Source organism: Schistocerca cancellata, chromosome 8 (assembly GCF_023864275.1).
Source record: "Schistocerca cancellata isolate TAMUIC-IGC-003103 chromosome 8, iqSchCanc2.1, whole genome shotgun sequence".
Lineage (NCBI taxonomy): Eukaryota > Metazoa > Arthropoda > Insecta > Orthoptera > Acrididae > Schistocerca > Schistocerca cancellata.
Genome location: NC_064633.1, coordinates 367,467,190 through 367,481,456, shown reverse-complemented (window position 1 = coordinate 367,481,456; position 14,267 = coordinate 367,467,190). Strand labels below are relative to the sequence as shown.

The 14,267-nt window shown below is 40.8% G+C and overlaps 1 protein-coding gene across 1 annotated transcript in view; it reads right to left on the bottom strand.

Annotated features, from left to right (window-relative positions):
* Positions 1–14,267, bottom strand: part of LOC126094915 (myrosinase 1-like) — an 83,652-nt gene that overhangs the window by 54,482 nt on the left and 14,903 nt on the right. Inside the window, exon 3 of the mRNA XM_049909559.1 lies at positions 5,035–5,169. Within this exon, the coding sequence (XP_049765516.1) occupies positions 5,035–5,169 (135 nt within the window). The remainder of the gene's footprint in view (positions 1–5,034; positions 5,170–14,267) is intronic.

The following is a 14,267-nucleotide window of genomic DNA, read 5'->3' as shown; positions in this document are numbered from 1 at the left end:
CACACATTTCCACACGGCGCCGCTGAATCAGCGTAAAGTACCTATGCAGCTAATACCGATATTTCCTTCCCTTTCCTTTCCTTTCTCCCCAACCACCTTCAACGCACATAAAGTGTATTACAGCTGCTGATTCCGCGCGGTGTCTGGTCTGACATACGAAGATACGGTTCTTTTAGATGACTGATGAAATAAAGGGTAAAAATACTGCGAAACCATGATTTGTTATGGTGTGATACTGCAACATTATCGCCTGGCTATACGATGGCATGCATTGTTGTACAAAACACGCCTGATGGACAGCGTGAGGGTATACTTCAGAGGCAACCAAAGTGCATCTCGGTAGCCACGTACAATTCTTACCACAACGTGACAAAGGTGTTGCATCGCTGTGTACGTGCAACATATCTGTGGTCTTGATACGGCTGAACACGGCAATTAGTTGGTTGGTTGTTGGGGGAAGGAGACCAGACAGCGAGGTCATCGGTCTCATCGGATCAAGGAAGGACGGGGAAGGAAGTCGGCCGTGCCCTTTCACAGGAACCATCCCGGCATTTGCCATGGAGTGATTAAAGAAAATCACGGAAAACGTAGATCAGGATGGCCGCTCTCGGGATTGAACCGTCGTCCTCCCGAATGCAAGTCCAGTTCGCCCGTAACGCCATCAAGCGAGCTCCAATCTCGCTGTCAGTGTAGGTCATAAAAGTTTTGACTTACTAGTAAGTTTCTAATTTAGTTTATTTGTTCTGTTTACTTTTCATGTTAAATTACACCCAATTTTGAAAAACATTGAGTTTAAAAGATTGGTTAGGATCAAGTACTTGAAAAAAGTTACTGTAGCACATTTCAGAAAGGAACGTATTATCTACACAAAACCTCATTCTAAAAATAAACTGAAGGTCCCAAGTTCGTGTCTAGATCCAGAACACAGATTTAATTTCACATAAAGTTCCATATCAATGCACATTGCGCTGCAGGGTGAAACTTTCATTTTGGAAACATCCCTCAGGCTGTGCCTAAGACACGACTCCGCAGTATCCTTTCGTCTAGAAGTACTAGTTTTGCAAAGTGTCGCAGGAGAGCTTCTGTAAAGTTTGGAAGGGACGCTATGAACTATGGGCGGATATAAAGCTGTCAGATCAAGGCGTGTGTTGTGCTTGGGTACCTCAGTAGATAGAGCACTTAGCCATCAAAAGCAAAGGCCCCGAGTTCGTCTCGCTCAAACAAACTGTTTTAATCTGCCACGAAGTTTAAAACTGAAGACGTATTGGTTTTAAATCTCGTCAACCCTTTTTTCGATTCCTATAAAATGCTTTCCTACTGATATTATGGAGATGGCTGCTACATTTCACGCCGACTATTAAACTGTATAGCAGCTGTATGAACAACAAGAGAAACCACATCACGAAAGTACCTTCCTGTATCTTGTTGTGAAATAAAATGTTGTCCAGCGATGTTAGCATAAAAATAAAAGATTATTTACTAAGTACATACCAATGTATATTCCTCATTGCTTTAGAAAAACAGAAACTAATATTAATGTTATTAGTGTTCAAACATTGCTTGATCCATTAATTAGCTAAAGTTAACGACCATCCCGACTTCATTTTGTCTGTGAACTGATGAGCGAACGGTATGCCTGGTAGGTTGAATGGCCTTTCTCGAAAAGACGCTGTAAGTGTCTTATAGGATCACGAAGTACTTACTTCACGCGTAAAAGTGTAGTGCAGTTTGCAATAAGTTACATAAATTAGTTCGCGTTCATTTCTTGCATTGCTTTTATTAATTACTAATTTATTAATTTTTTACAATGGTAAAAGCCCCTTGAACCTGTCTGTGCACTACATCTTAGCTGATATGAAAGGTGCGCAGCAGATGGATGGATCTATCCTCGTCAAACCGTCTTCATGATGCAGACGAGTAGAGATAATAAGGACTCGGCTTCTCGTTTCGCGGTTTGCAGACGAAGCGTATTAATACACGAACTGTATTAATACACTCAGTTATATGTGCGTTTATAATCTCTTACGAAGTTCATGACGGTTCTACGAGGCGTTGTATTAAAACTATTAACAGCAAGGTATTTTCCATAACATGCATTACCAAGGGGCAAGGGGGTTCTTTCTGTATACCCACACTAAGAAAATGTCAAAAATCATTAACGTTGAATTACACTTACCACATGCCTTTTAGAGAAGGACTCATGCATCAGTAAGATCCAGAACCTGAAAATACCTCTCAGCACGTTCCTAATAATATTTACGCTCTTCCAATAATACGTGCTACTGACCTCCCGAACACCAGAAAAAATTTAAAAAATGCTATTTTCGTTCATTTTTATTGGATTTTCCTCTCTGCATTATAGAGAGATATTGACACGTAAGTAAGGCCCAGTATCTACGTTATTCATTGGGAAATTGACATCTGCTATGGAGACTTACATTTGGCGTATAGTTTAACTGAAAACATTTATTTAATTCGTAGAGGAATTCAACAATAATTTTTTTTCAGATTTCTAAAAGGTAAACTAACTGAGAAGATTACAACATTTTGAAGTGGTCAGCATAGAGTATCCTCGTCCCCCCACACCCCCCTTCCACCATGGGATTGCGAGGATTATTGCTAGTAATAGTGTATGATGGCTGGGGAGGTTTCCGTGACGGAAACGCATTGTTATGACGGGCTCTAGATATAGGCTACTAGAAGTTCAATAAAAAAAACGAACTGTTGACAGGAACAGACTGTACATTGTAGTACTGGTGACCTCTCGTCCACAGCGTTTCTTCCAGGATTTCATTCTATGAATTATATGTGCTAGCTTTTTTTGAGGATGCGGTCCCATGGATTTAACGCCATTTCGTCATTGATATCGCATTCTTGCAGTACTTCTCCAACAGCTGTCATTTAGCTTCCTCATTGCCGGCCGGAATGGCCGAGCGGTTCTAAGCGCTACAGTCTGGAACCGCGCGACCGCTATGGTCGCAGGTTCGAATCCTGCCTCGGGCATGGATGTGTGTGATGTCCTTAGGTTAGTTAGGTTTAAGTAGTACTAAGTTCTAGGGGACTGGTGACCTCAGAAGTTAAGTCCCATAGTGCTCAGAGCCATTTGAACCATTTGTAGCTCTCTCATTTCCGAGGGACAAGGTGAAAACTAGTTTAGCCCAGTGCATTTACAAGTAGAGGCTGCTTTGGCAGCGTATCACAACTGCGCCAACTACTGATATTCAACATGTAACATTATTTTATTGCACTGTAAAGTTCGGGATTTTAGACACGCAATGATCCAAATCTTTTTGCTATGCTCGTGCTAATTTCATCTATATCTCGCCACTATCAATATCAATGGAGGTTTAATGATAAAAAGTATAAAATTACTGTCAGTGTGATTCATGGCCCTTTCAGAATTCAGAAAGATTGCGAATTTTTGCAGTGACAAGCACCGATATACGGAACAACGTGTTTAGCATCACTGTTAATACAGTAGTCCCTCATTCAATCGCACACACGGATCAATAAGTAACAAACCAGTGGTGTACACATATTATTTTCTTCGTATACCGTAGATTGAATTTGGAGCAAATTATACTATTCTGACAAAATGCTTAAGAGGTATTTCGGTTTTCACAAAAATACTGGTAGCCTACTTTCAGAACACTTGTATCTTCCACATGAATGGAGACACTGCTTGAGGTACATTTTAATCTATGCATCCCAACTGAGTGTTTACCTGGGACCCAGGTGTAGCTCTAGGTTCGTGCAGTTGGCGGTGGAGTCTCAGCGGCGCCAAAGTGATAACGTGGCAATAAAAGTCGTTTATCATTCCAGTTTTCTAGAGATGTAATAAGATTACATATACGCGGCGGGTTTTTCACCGAGTGTCCGGCACTGCAAAGCAAACAGTGCAAAGCATTTGACGATGGAAGTTCCTGTTTTTAGTTCCTGTTGTCCGTACTCCACAGAAGACTATTTGTCGCATCAATCGGCTGTTACGCACCAGTCACGTGTCTGCCGTCTTGAGCGGTGACGTCTACTCTTCAAAACGTACAGCATTTAATTACTAGTAGGCCTTGATAATAGGGAAAAATAACAACGTGTAGAGATTTATGAACTCTTTTAGGATGTGTGCATGGTAGATTGGAAGCTACTTTCCATTTAAGAGATAAAGTAAACCGCCACACTATGAGAATATGGGACAATGGGACAAACAAGCCACATACATTATTGAGCTTGAGAGAGTCGGTGTAAAGCTATATGTGTTTTGCGTCGTTTCCGAGATACGATTTACGGTCCATTGTCATTTTTCTGTGGAAAGTGTTTACTTGAATCAGACATCTCGATTTCTTAGAGATCTGATTTTGCGAGAACAGGCCAAAATATTCTATTATTAGCAAGATAAAATACCACTGTACTGTCAGCTGGATGTAAGAGCATTCCTTACCACTGTGTTGCCTCAATGACTCATCGGCTGTAAGGGGTGTACAGGCCTCCCATTAAATCATTGGCCTCTAGGATTCCACGATCCCCTGTTACGTGGTTTTTAGCGGTTTTTGAAAGCCTCTAGCAATGCACCCACCGTTGTCACAACTTTGGGTAGTTTTCGAAGTTTCAAACAGTGCAATAACTCCAAATATCTAGCGAAACTTTAGTATGATTTTGACTGTCTTCTGGTAAGGGCTCACAGACCATTTGTCAAAGATAAACGACAATGTCGTTCCTCAACGTAATTGTGTCAAGTTCCCCATATTTTTATCTGCATGCACGTAAAAGGTGTACCCTTGCAAAGAACGGATGGTCATTTTGAAAATAAGAACCTCGTCGTCTTGTGAAGAAGCCAAATTAACGAATTCCTTACACTTTCATTCACAAAGAAGATATAGTCTAGTGAAATGTAATCGGTCTTCCTGAAACTCTCAATAAAGGTTGGGATTCAACAAATCCAGTGAATATTTTCTTAATTCATGTTTTCGGAAAAGTGATTATCTTTTAGTGGTCACAGTAGCGTTTGGATAAAGTATTAATAGCTGCTGTTTCACTTACCATGGGTTGGATGCCGTTGTCGAGGAGTTCGTTGATGAGGTTATTGTAGTAGTCGATGCCCGGCTGGTTGATAATGTCCACATCTCCAGTCGGCAAGATGCGAGGCCAGGAGATGGAGAAGCGGTACACGTCCACCTGATTCAGAACAGTTTGAGATAAAGAAATGTTTGAGATAAAGAACGTTCATCACTTAAGCAACAATCAGAGAGGGCCGGAGACAACTGTTTCATTGCGAGTTCTTGTCAAGATGGCCATTTTCCCCAAATCTGGGTAAATATCCATAATGTTCTTACACACAACAATTTGTCACAGATACTTTTCTATACCACACGAGACCCATTTGGCATCTAATCCACAGAGCTTAATTAGAAAGTACTTTCCAGCACCACTTACCGTAAAAAATTAAGCTACGATCATTCAGCAGATTCAGTGAGATCCACAGTTAGTTAGAGGTTTTCTCCCAGTCAGAGTATGGTCCGATGTACAGAGAGTTATATGTTGTCCATAAGGGCCACCTTTATTGTGTAGCCACTACCAAAACATTTCGATTTCGTGGAACGACATTGCATTAAAGTTTGCTCATGATAAACGTAAATTACCGTCTCACGTGCACTGCCAATCACAATAAGGCGATGAAACTGTTCTACATCCTCAGGAATCAAGCTAACCGCTTTCATTGCCAGGCAAAAATGTATACCATGGAAGCTGCTTTCACCTTGGGACAGTGCTTCGAATTCTGACGGGAGGAGGAGAAATATTCATCACCATTGAGCAGTTGACGGAGGGCGATGTGCTAACTTTCAAATATGGCTAAATTGATTCTGAGTGTCTCGTTGAGTAGAACAGGGGACAAATGAACCCTTTATTCCGCACCTTTTTGTAAATGACCAGTAATAATTTGGTTATGTGTAGTATTGTACAAGGAATATCGGAAAATGTTTAAAGATGTTTCACTTAATGGTTTCCTGGAAAGTGTATTTTTTTCTAATTTTGCAGATCGTCAAAACTGTGTGTATATAGTCACATTTACCAGTACCGATCTGCGTCAGTTCATATCAGCAATGTAATCTGCAATCTGAATTTCTGACTGACAGCAGAGAAAATTCGGTTAAAACTGAACAGATGTGCAAGGCAGTGCAATGAACAGTTAAAGGTCATCCATCCATCGGATGTGAGGCTGCGTATGAGAGAACTGGACTATGTGCCGACACTGTCAGTCTCCCTGTTTCTTCATTTTTAACTGCAGTTCACAACACGCTGACACAGTACTAGAGGTCGCTAACACTAAGCAAGCGATTCACACGGTTAACAAATAACACCGAAGAAAGAGGAAAACTCCTTATCTCTTTGCGTTCCAAGGAAAGTAAAAAAATGAGCACTAACTTCATCCTTAGAACTAATAAGTAGACATGTGTATGATGTACGCGAACTGGCTATTGTCATACTTAATACTGCTATATTGTTATTTAGTTACGCTTCACATAGTGAGGCCTCAAAAAAAGTTTGTAAATTTGTGGTAAGGTACTATGGGGCCAAACTGCTGATGTCATCGGCCCCTAGGCCTGGACACCACTTAACCTAACTTAAACTAACTTACAATAAAGACAACACATACACCAATGCCCGAGAGAGGACTCGAGCCTCCGACGGGGGCAGCTGCGTGAACCCTGAAAAGCGCCCCAGACCACGCGGCTACCCAGCGCGGCCGAGATGTCTCGTTCAGTTACATATGTAATATGATGTTTGGTCTCAGTTTTACTTTGACTGGGGACTACATAAAAATGAACTTCGAAAGTGTACCTACATCTTTACCCCGCAACACTTGCACTTCTTCGTTGTCACTACCATTTTCCTTTTTTCTTGTCGCCGAATTGAGCACGGGAATAGCAACTGTTATTTTCTCGCAAAATGTATATGAAAGACAATAAATATTTAGCCTACCTCTTCTTGGAATGAACACAAGAACGCTGAACTGTTAAGCTCTATGTGATATATAACGTTTGTAGCGTCCGATAATGGCACTTCATGGCATGGGCAAAGGAACCTCTGCCGAAACTCTTCGCGCTTCCTTCGATATCTCTTTCTCAGCTACTAATCTTCGCTAGTTGTGGTCTTAGACAGGTGAACGGTATTCGAGAATCGGATGTTTCGGGGTTTCTCGTGTTCACCCTTTGTGTGTACGTGTGAGGTGGGCAGGGAGGCCTTTGTGAACGGAGACCAAAGTTAGAGTACAGTAAGCAGGTTCAGATGGACTTACAGTGCAATACGTGTGCTTGCTTGAAGAGAGTTGCCGAAGGTAGACTTACGTGGAGAGTTTCATCTAACCAATCTTTAGACTGCAGACCAGGAAGATATCTTTCATATAACTTATACACCAACGGAAAAACGCAATACCAAAAAACAATTAATATAGGGCAACGAAATTTAGGGAATACATTTGTTTTGGTAACTTGTAGGTATAAGTAATTAGTATCTCAAGACCAGAGGTTAATCTAAGTGCAAGAAAAGCCATTGCCAATGTAAAATGCTCGTACTTCAATAACCGGTAAAACCGGCAGAATGTTGAATGAAAAGGTGCAAAAGTACTATGTATTGAGCTGTACAGATGTCGGATGTAAGTTTGAGGGACGGAGTTCCATGCCTGTTGGACTTGGTCGGTCAATACATGGACAGTTATCGCTGTTTGTGGAAGATGCTGAGTTGGTGACTGCTGACGTACCACACATGCTCGACTGGAGACAGATCTGGTGATCAAGTATACAAAGGCAACACGTCGACGCTCTGTAGATCATGTTGGGTTACAACAGCGGTATTTGGGAGACCATTATCCTCTTGGGAAACCACCATTGAAATGTTGTTCGTGAATGCAGCACATCAGGTTGAATCATCAGGCTGACGTACAATTTTGCAGTCAGTATGCATGAGATGACTACAAGAGTGCTCCTGCTGTCATATGAAATGGCATCCTAGACCATAACTCCGAGTGTAGGTCCTGTGTGTCTAGCTCGCAGACGAGTTGGTTGCAAGCCTTCAACTGGGCTCCTTCTAATCAACACACGACCAACACTGGCACCAAGACAGAACCAGTTTTCGTCAGGAAACACGACAGACCTCCATACTGCCCTCCAACGAACTATCGTTCGACACCACTGAATATGCAAATGAATGTCATTTACGGACGTGGTTTTGGTTTATTGGAATGCACACCAGGGGGCGTCTGTCTCGGAGCTGTCCTTAAAGTACCGCTTTGTAACAGATCGTTGTCCAATGGGATGCGAACTGCTACTCAGTTTGCTTCTGCAAATGCAGTACGCTGCTCATGAGGAATACACCGAACGCGCTGGTCTCTCCTCTCGATAGTGCCACGTGGCCTTCTGGTCTTATGGCGAACGTACTTCCACTTGATCACCACTGCCGCATATCATGCACAGTGGTAACAGTCCCGCCAACCCGTTCTTTAATATCACAGAACGAACATCCGACTTCTCCTAGTCCTGCTTCACGATGTCGTTGAAACTCAGTGATGTGTTGATATTGTGGTCTTTGTCTCCTTAAACGTATTCTCGACTAGCGTCAACTCACCAATCAGGCACAATCTCAGAGATAACTAATGTTCACTACCGTTAGAATGTGTATTTAAAGCAAAACTGACTTGAATCCTCCTAGTGGCGCTACCGGCAATAAATCTGTATAGACGTCATCTTTCAGATGTAGATTTGTAGATACACGTCTAACACCGTAAGTTTATGTCGCAAAATTCCTTCTTGGTGCTACAAGTTCTTACTTTCAGTTTATACCTTTGGGTTTTTTCCAAGGAATCTCAGTGTGGCATATGCTTTCTCTATAATAACTTTAATGTAGCTCCGAAGACACTTTCTTTCTTTTTCATAGTGTTTCCACCGTCTAGCGCAGGGTCAAACTTCCCAACCTTTAGCAAATTTTATTTTATTAGTTAACTTCGGGGTCGAATGCCCACACTCTTCAACGTAACCTAAGGGAGTGAACTGTGTAAACTTTGTTGTGCTTGCTATATTTTAAAAGCTTGTGTATCGTATTCTTTCAGGTGAAATTTGTGAACCAGCCCAGCAGTCAGTCTGGCCGGTGTACCAGTCCACGACCGTTAATCCGCTGCTCGCATCTGCGTGTCTCTCATATGCCTCTCTCGCAAGCAAACGCGCTCCTCGTTACATACACGAGAAGGTAAGTTCCTAATTTTTCACGAATCGTGGAATGTCTACCATACAGGGTCTTTTCACCTATTTATATTTAATTATTTCGAAAATAATTTGCTGACTATGTATTCCAGGACATCATGTGTGCTGGGTATAAATCAGTTACCCAACACGGACTTTCGAAAAATCATGCTGGACCTGGACTCGAATCCGGATTTTATTCGTATCGCAAGCGGTCGTCTTAACCTCTTCGGCCACGTTAACCATTTCATCGTGTCTAATGAACTCATTAGACAGTCTAACGAATGCATGTAGGTATTACGAGCCATACGGAAGTTTGGGGCGGTCCGGGAAGCGTGCACGGATAATTCAGAGCACCAAAACTGAAGAGGATTCGTGTCAAATCATGCTCGCCGTTGCAAATTAGAAGCGACTGGATTTGTAGTCCTTCTGTGAGACACTAATGACCTGTCAAACAGAGAATTACTTTAGATTGAATAGTTTGTAATGACTTAAATAAAATGTACGACGACAGCTTCTTGACATCGAATTCATACAAGCTTTGGAAGTGTGAACCAAACGGAGGCATGAGCTCCACATTTTACAAAGTATATTAGAAAGATTTGAAGAAAGCAATTCAGAATTACAATACAGATCTGAAGGAGACCGAAGAAAAGCATCTTGGATCTAACGAAGAACAGAGGTTGCACCACCAAAAAATACCTGGCACATAGTGAACAAATTTAGGCAGTTTGCTTATTACGTATTTTGTACTTCAGAAAGTGCCACAACGTAAGACAGAATTGGGCTATAGTAATACGAGTGCTGTGAGTCAATTACACAGTAATGTTACAAAATTGTGAGATTTAAAAGGAGTTAAATTATAAGACACTATGTTAGCGTTTTTGCCTTTCACTCCATGTTTTGTTACAGTAAATATTCTGCAGAATAATCATCTTCAGGTTGAAGCTCTTTTGTCCGTGTTTCGTTTATCTATACATATGCTTTTGTACGGGGTCAGCCTTTAGCAAAACACAATTTTGTTTTTTATCCAAAACATGTATCACTGCACTTACAGCATCATCAGTGGGCTTTTATTTGATGCCTGTTAAACATAGAAAATGTCCTTTACCGTTTGTATATATGTAAATGTTGGTTTTAAAAATCGTAATTACAGATTTTTGAAGAACCCAAAAAAATGTGTATTCATACTTTTTTACCATTGGTGTGATTTTACTGATGTATTATGCTTTTATAGTGACTATTTCCTTTCACAATTTTTTATCTGCAACCATATACTACATAATGTAGACAAATTACTTAAGCAAAAATTACGATTTGGAAATTGTTACGGCTATGCCTGAAATTAATTACTTCTGTGTGGAAGTGTGTGTGTGTGTGTGTGTGTGTGTGTACTTACAGTATGTATCACTTACGTTTTCTGTTTTTCTTATCTTCTTAACTGTGAAGTTTTGTATATTGAGCTGTCACTGTGACTGTTTCACTGTTTACCATCTGTAAAGACAAGATGGCGAACAGTGGAATTATGTAAGGCGTTCTTGGCAGTTGTTTTGAATCTTTCAGATGTGTATGTGCCCTTGTGTGTTCGCACACGCTCACTTGTATGTATGTGTGTGTGTGAGTGAGTGAGTGTGTGTGTGTGTGTGTGTGTGTGTGTGTGCGTGTGTGAAAAATGGAGAGAGAGAGGGAGGTGGGAGGTTTGAGGATCTTTCGTTGTTATTACTATTATTTTTGTTTAGTTTTGTGTGTGCATATATAAGAATGATTTGACGGGGAGGAGGGGGGGGGGGGTACTACAGGTTGGTGTTATCTAATAATTTGGTCGGTGTTATCTAGTAATTCTTTGTTGGCATAAAACAGAGTTCCATTGCACAGAGCTGTGTATTCATTTATTACTTGTTTTCCTTCAATTATGGTGTTTGATACTTGATAATATGCTTCAATTATTAGTTTTGTGAGGGAGGCTGTTGCAGCATTTGAGAATTTTCAAGTCAGTATCGATGTCTGTTGGGCTATATTTCTTGTCCATAAGGTATTCAGCAAATGTGGAATGACAGCTGTTACTTTTTAATGCTCTTCTGTGTTCTGTGTATCTGGTATGAAAGTTTCAGCATGTCTGTCCTATATTAACTGATTTGCAGTTCTGACAAGTTAGTTGGTAAATACCAGATGTGTTGTGTTTTCCTGTGCTTGTGTTGGTTGTCCTTAGTTTTCTCTGTGTTGAGTTATCAGTATTGTGGGCTATTGTTCTTTGAGTATATTGCCTATTCTGTGGGCTGCTTTGTTGTAGGTGGTGAGAGTAAGCCACTTGTTGTTTTTAACTTTGTTTCAATTTTGTGCTTCCATAGTGCTTGCATCATATCCATTCTCTACAGCTATTTGTCAGATTGCCTCTAATTCATTGTTATAACTGTTTTCAGTGAGTGGAATTTTGTTCAGTCTGTGTAACAAACGAGTATACTGGAAACCAGATAGTTTGTGTGCAATCAGATGATTAGAATGTTTGTGAATGGATGTGCTAGTGGTGGTCATTTTCCCGAACATGGAGAATTGGTGTTGGTTGTTGTGTCGGTATATTGTGTGGTCAAGGAAACCTCAACTTTTGTCTTTTTATGTTTCTATGGTGAATTTTATTTAGGGTGGACTTCGTTTAGTGGAGTTGTTGGATGCGACTGGGTGTTTCATCTAGAAAACAAGTACAAAAAGCCATAGTTGAAAGAAAAGAAGTAATCAATGAATACACAGCCCTGTGCAATGGAACTCTGTTCTCTGCACTCAAAGAATTGTTATATAACCCCAACTTACAGAACCCCTCCTCCCTACCACCATCACCACCACACACATACACATAAAGACATATACACACACAAAACTAAAAAAATAAACAAACAAAATAATAATAATAATAGTAATAATAATAATAATAATGAAAAATCCTCAAACCCACACCCTCTCTCTCTCTCTCTCTCTCTCTCTCTCTCTGTCTCTCTCTCTCTCTCTCTCTCTCTCTCTCTCTCTCTCTCACACACACACACACACACACACACACACACACACACACACACACACACATTCACACAAGGGCACATAAACCTCTGAAAGATTCAAAACAATTGCCAGGAACATCTCCAACTGTTCCACTGTCCCCCACCTTGTTGTTACACCTTCAACTCTTCTAGCTGCACCATCTTGTTTTTACAGCTGGTAAACAGTGAAACAGTCGCAGTAACAGTTCAATACACAGAACTTCACAGTGAAGAAGATGAGGAAACAAGAAAACGTAAGTTAAACATAACGTAAATAGATACACACAAACACTCACACACACACACACACACACACACACACACACACACACACAGAAGTAATTAATTTCAGGGTTAGCCATAACAGTTCATTAATTATAATTTTTGCTTAGATAATTTGTCTACATCAAGTTTTATATGGTTGCAGACGACAAACTGTAAAAGAGAACAGTCACTATAAAAACGTAATAGATTAGGAAGACCACACCAATGGTAAAAAGGTACGAATGCATAATTTTTTTGTATTCTTGAAAAGTATGTAATAACGATTTTCAAAACTAATGTTTACATGTACAAAAACAGTGAACAACGTTCTTTACGTTTGTCAGCCATAAAATAAAAGCCCACTGATGATTCTGCAACTGCAGTGAAACGTGTTTGGGATAAAAAACAAAACTGTGTTTTGCTAAAGGCTGACCTCATCCAAAAGCATATGTATCCTGTAGAATGTTTTAGCATCTTTGTTCATATACGAAATTACACTGAACCATACTAGAAATTATTCCAGAAAATACTGGCAGATAGTTTCCATTGTGATTGTTGTGTGGAAGCTAACTCTGAAAGTATCACAAAGGATCTGCCTAAACAAATGATCGTTTTTGGAGTCAGCTTTCAGGTATTAATGTCAGATACCTTTACAATGTGCTTCACGCATGTACATACAGTGTCTTTTGCTGTACTGGATATAATAAATGGGTGTACACTGTCGTCAGTATCCATGTTCCTTTCAAGTTGGTTTACAATCTAGCAAAGCAGCATCTGTGAGCTGTTGTTCTTCTACAGAATTCTTTGTCTCATGTGTTTGTGTGTTAGTTTATCAATGTACGCATTTTCAAAAATCAAACTTATTTATCATATGCAGATTTTCACTCTTGTTAAGGAGATATGGCCATATAGCTCACTCTTACGAAACCACTTGCTGAGCTGCATATGGTAGCATATGTTCTGCTTCACCTCACACATATGATGACAGAAAAATATCGCAACACCAGGAAAGAGTTGTGCGACATGAACGAAAGTTTCTAGGCATGTTCCTACATCTGAAAGATGCTGTCTGTTCAAATGTCGGACTAGTCGCATAACAGTGGCGCTACTAGTGCCACAATGAGAATAGGAATCACGTTTGCTTTAAATGCAAGCTGTAACGATCGTGAGCGTTAGTTACCTTTGAGATTGGATTTGCAGAATTGATGTCATTCAAGATTGAGATTAAGGTGACAAAGACGCCATTGTCAGTACCTCGTTGTGTCTGAATGGTGTCGTGTAATAGGGCTACGAGAAGCTGAACATTTCTACTGCAATATTGAAGAAAGCCTTGACAGAAAAGCGTGTACTGTACATGTTTGATGGCATCGGTGATCAGGGGAATTTACGGTCGCAAGAAGACCGGCTCCTGATGACCACGTGCCCCTGCCGAGAGAGAAGAGAACGTGTTCGGCGTTTGCCTTAAGCGGGTTGCACTGCATATTCAGCAGCAATCTGGGCAGCAGGTGGCACTACAGTGAAACAACGAACTGTTACAAATAGATTAGTTCAAGGACAGCTGCGAGCCAGACGCCCTGTAGCGTGCATTCCACATAAGCCGCCGACATTTGCTACTTCAGTGGTGTCGAGTGAGAGGTCAGTGGAGGGCTGGGCGGAGCTCTGTTTTGTTTTCTGATGAAAGCTGGTTCTGTCTCGATCTCAGCTGATGGCAGTGTGTTGGTTACAAGGAGACCAGTTGAGGGTCTGCGAC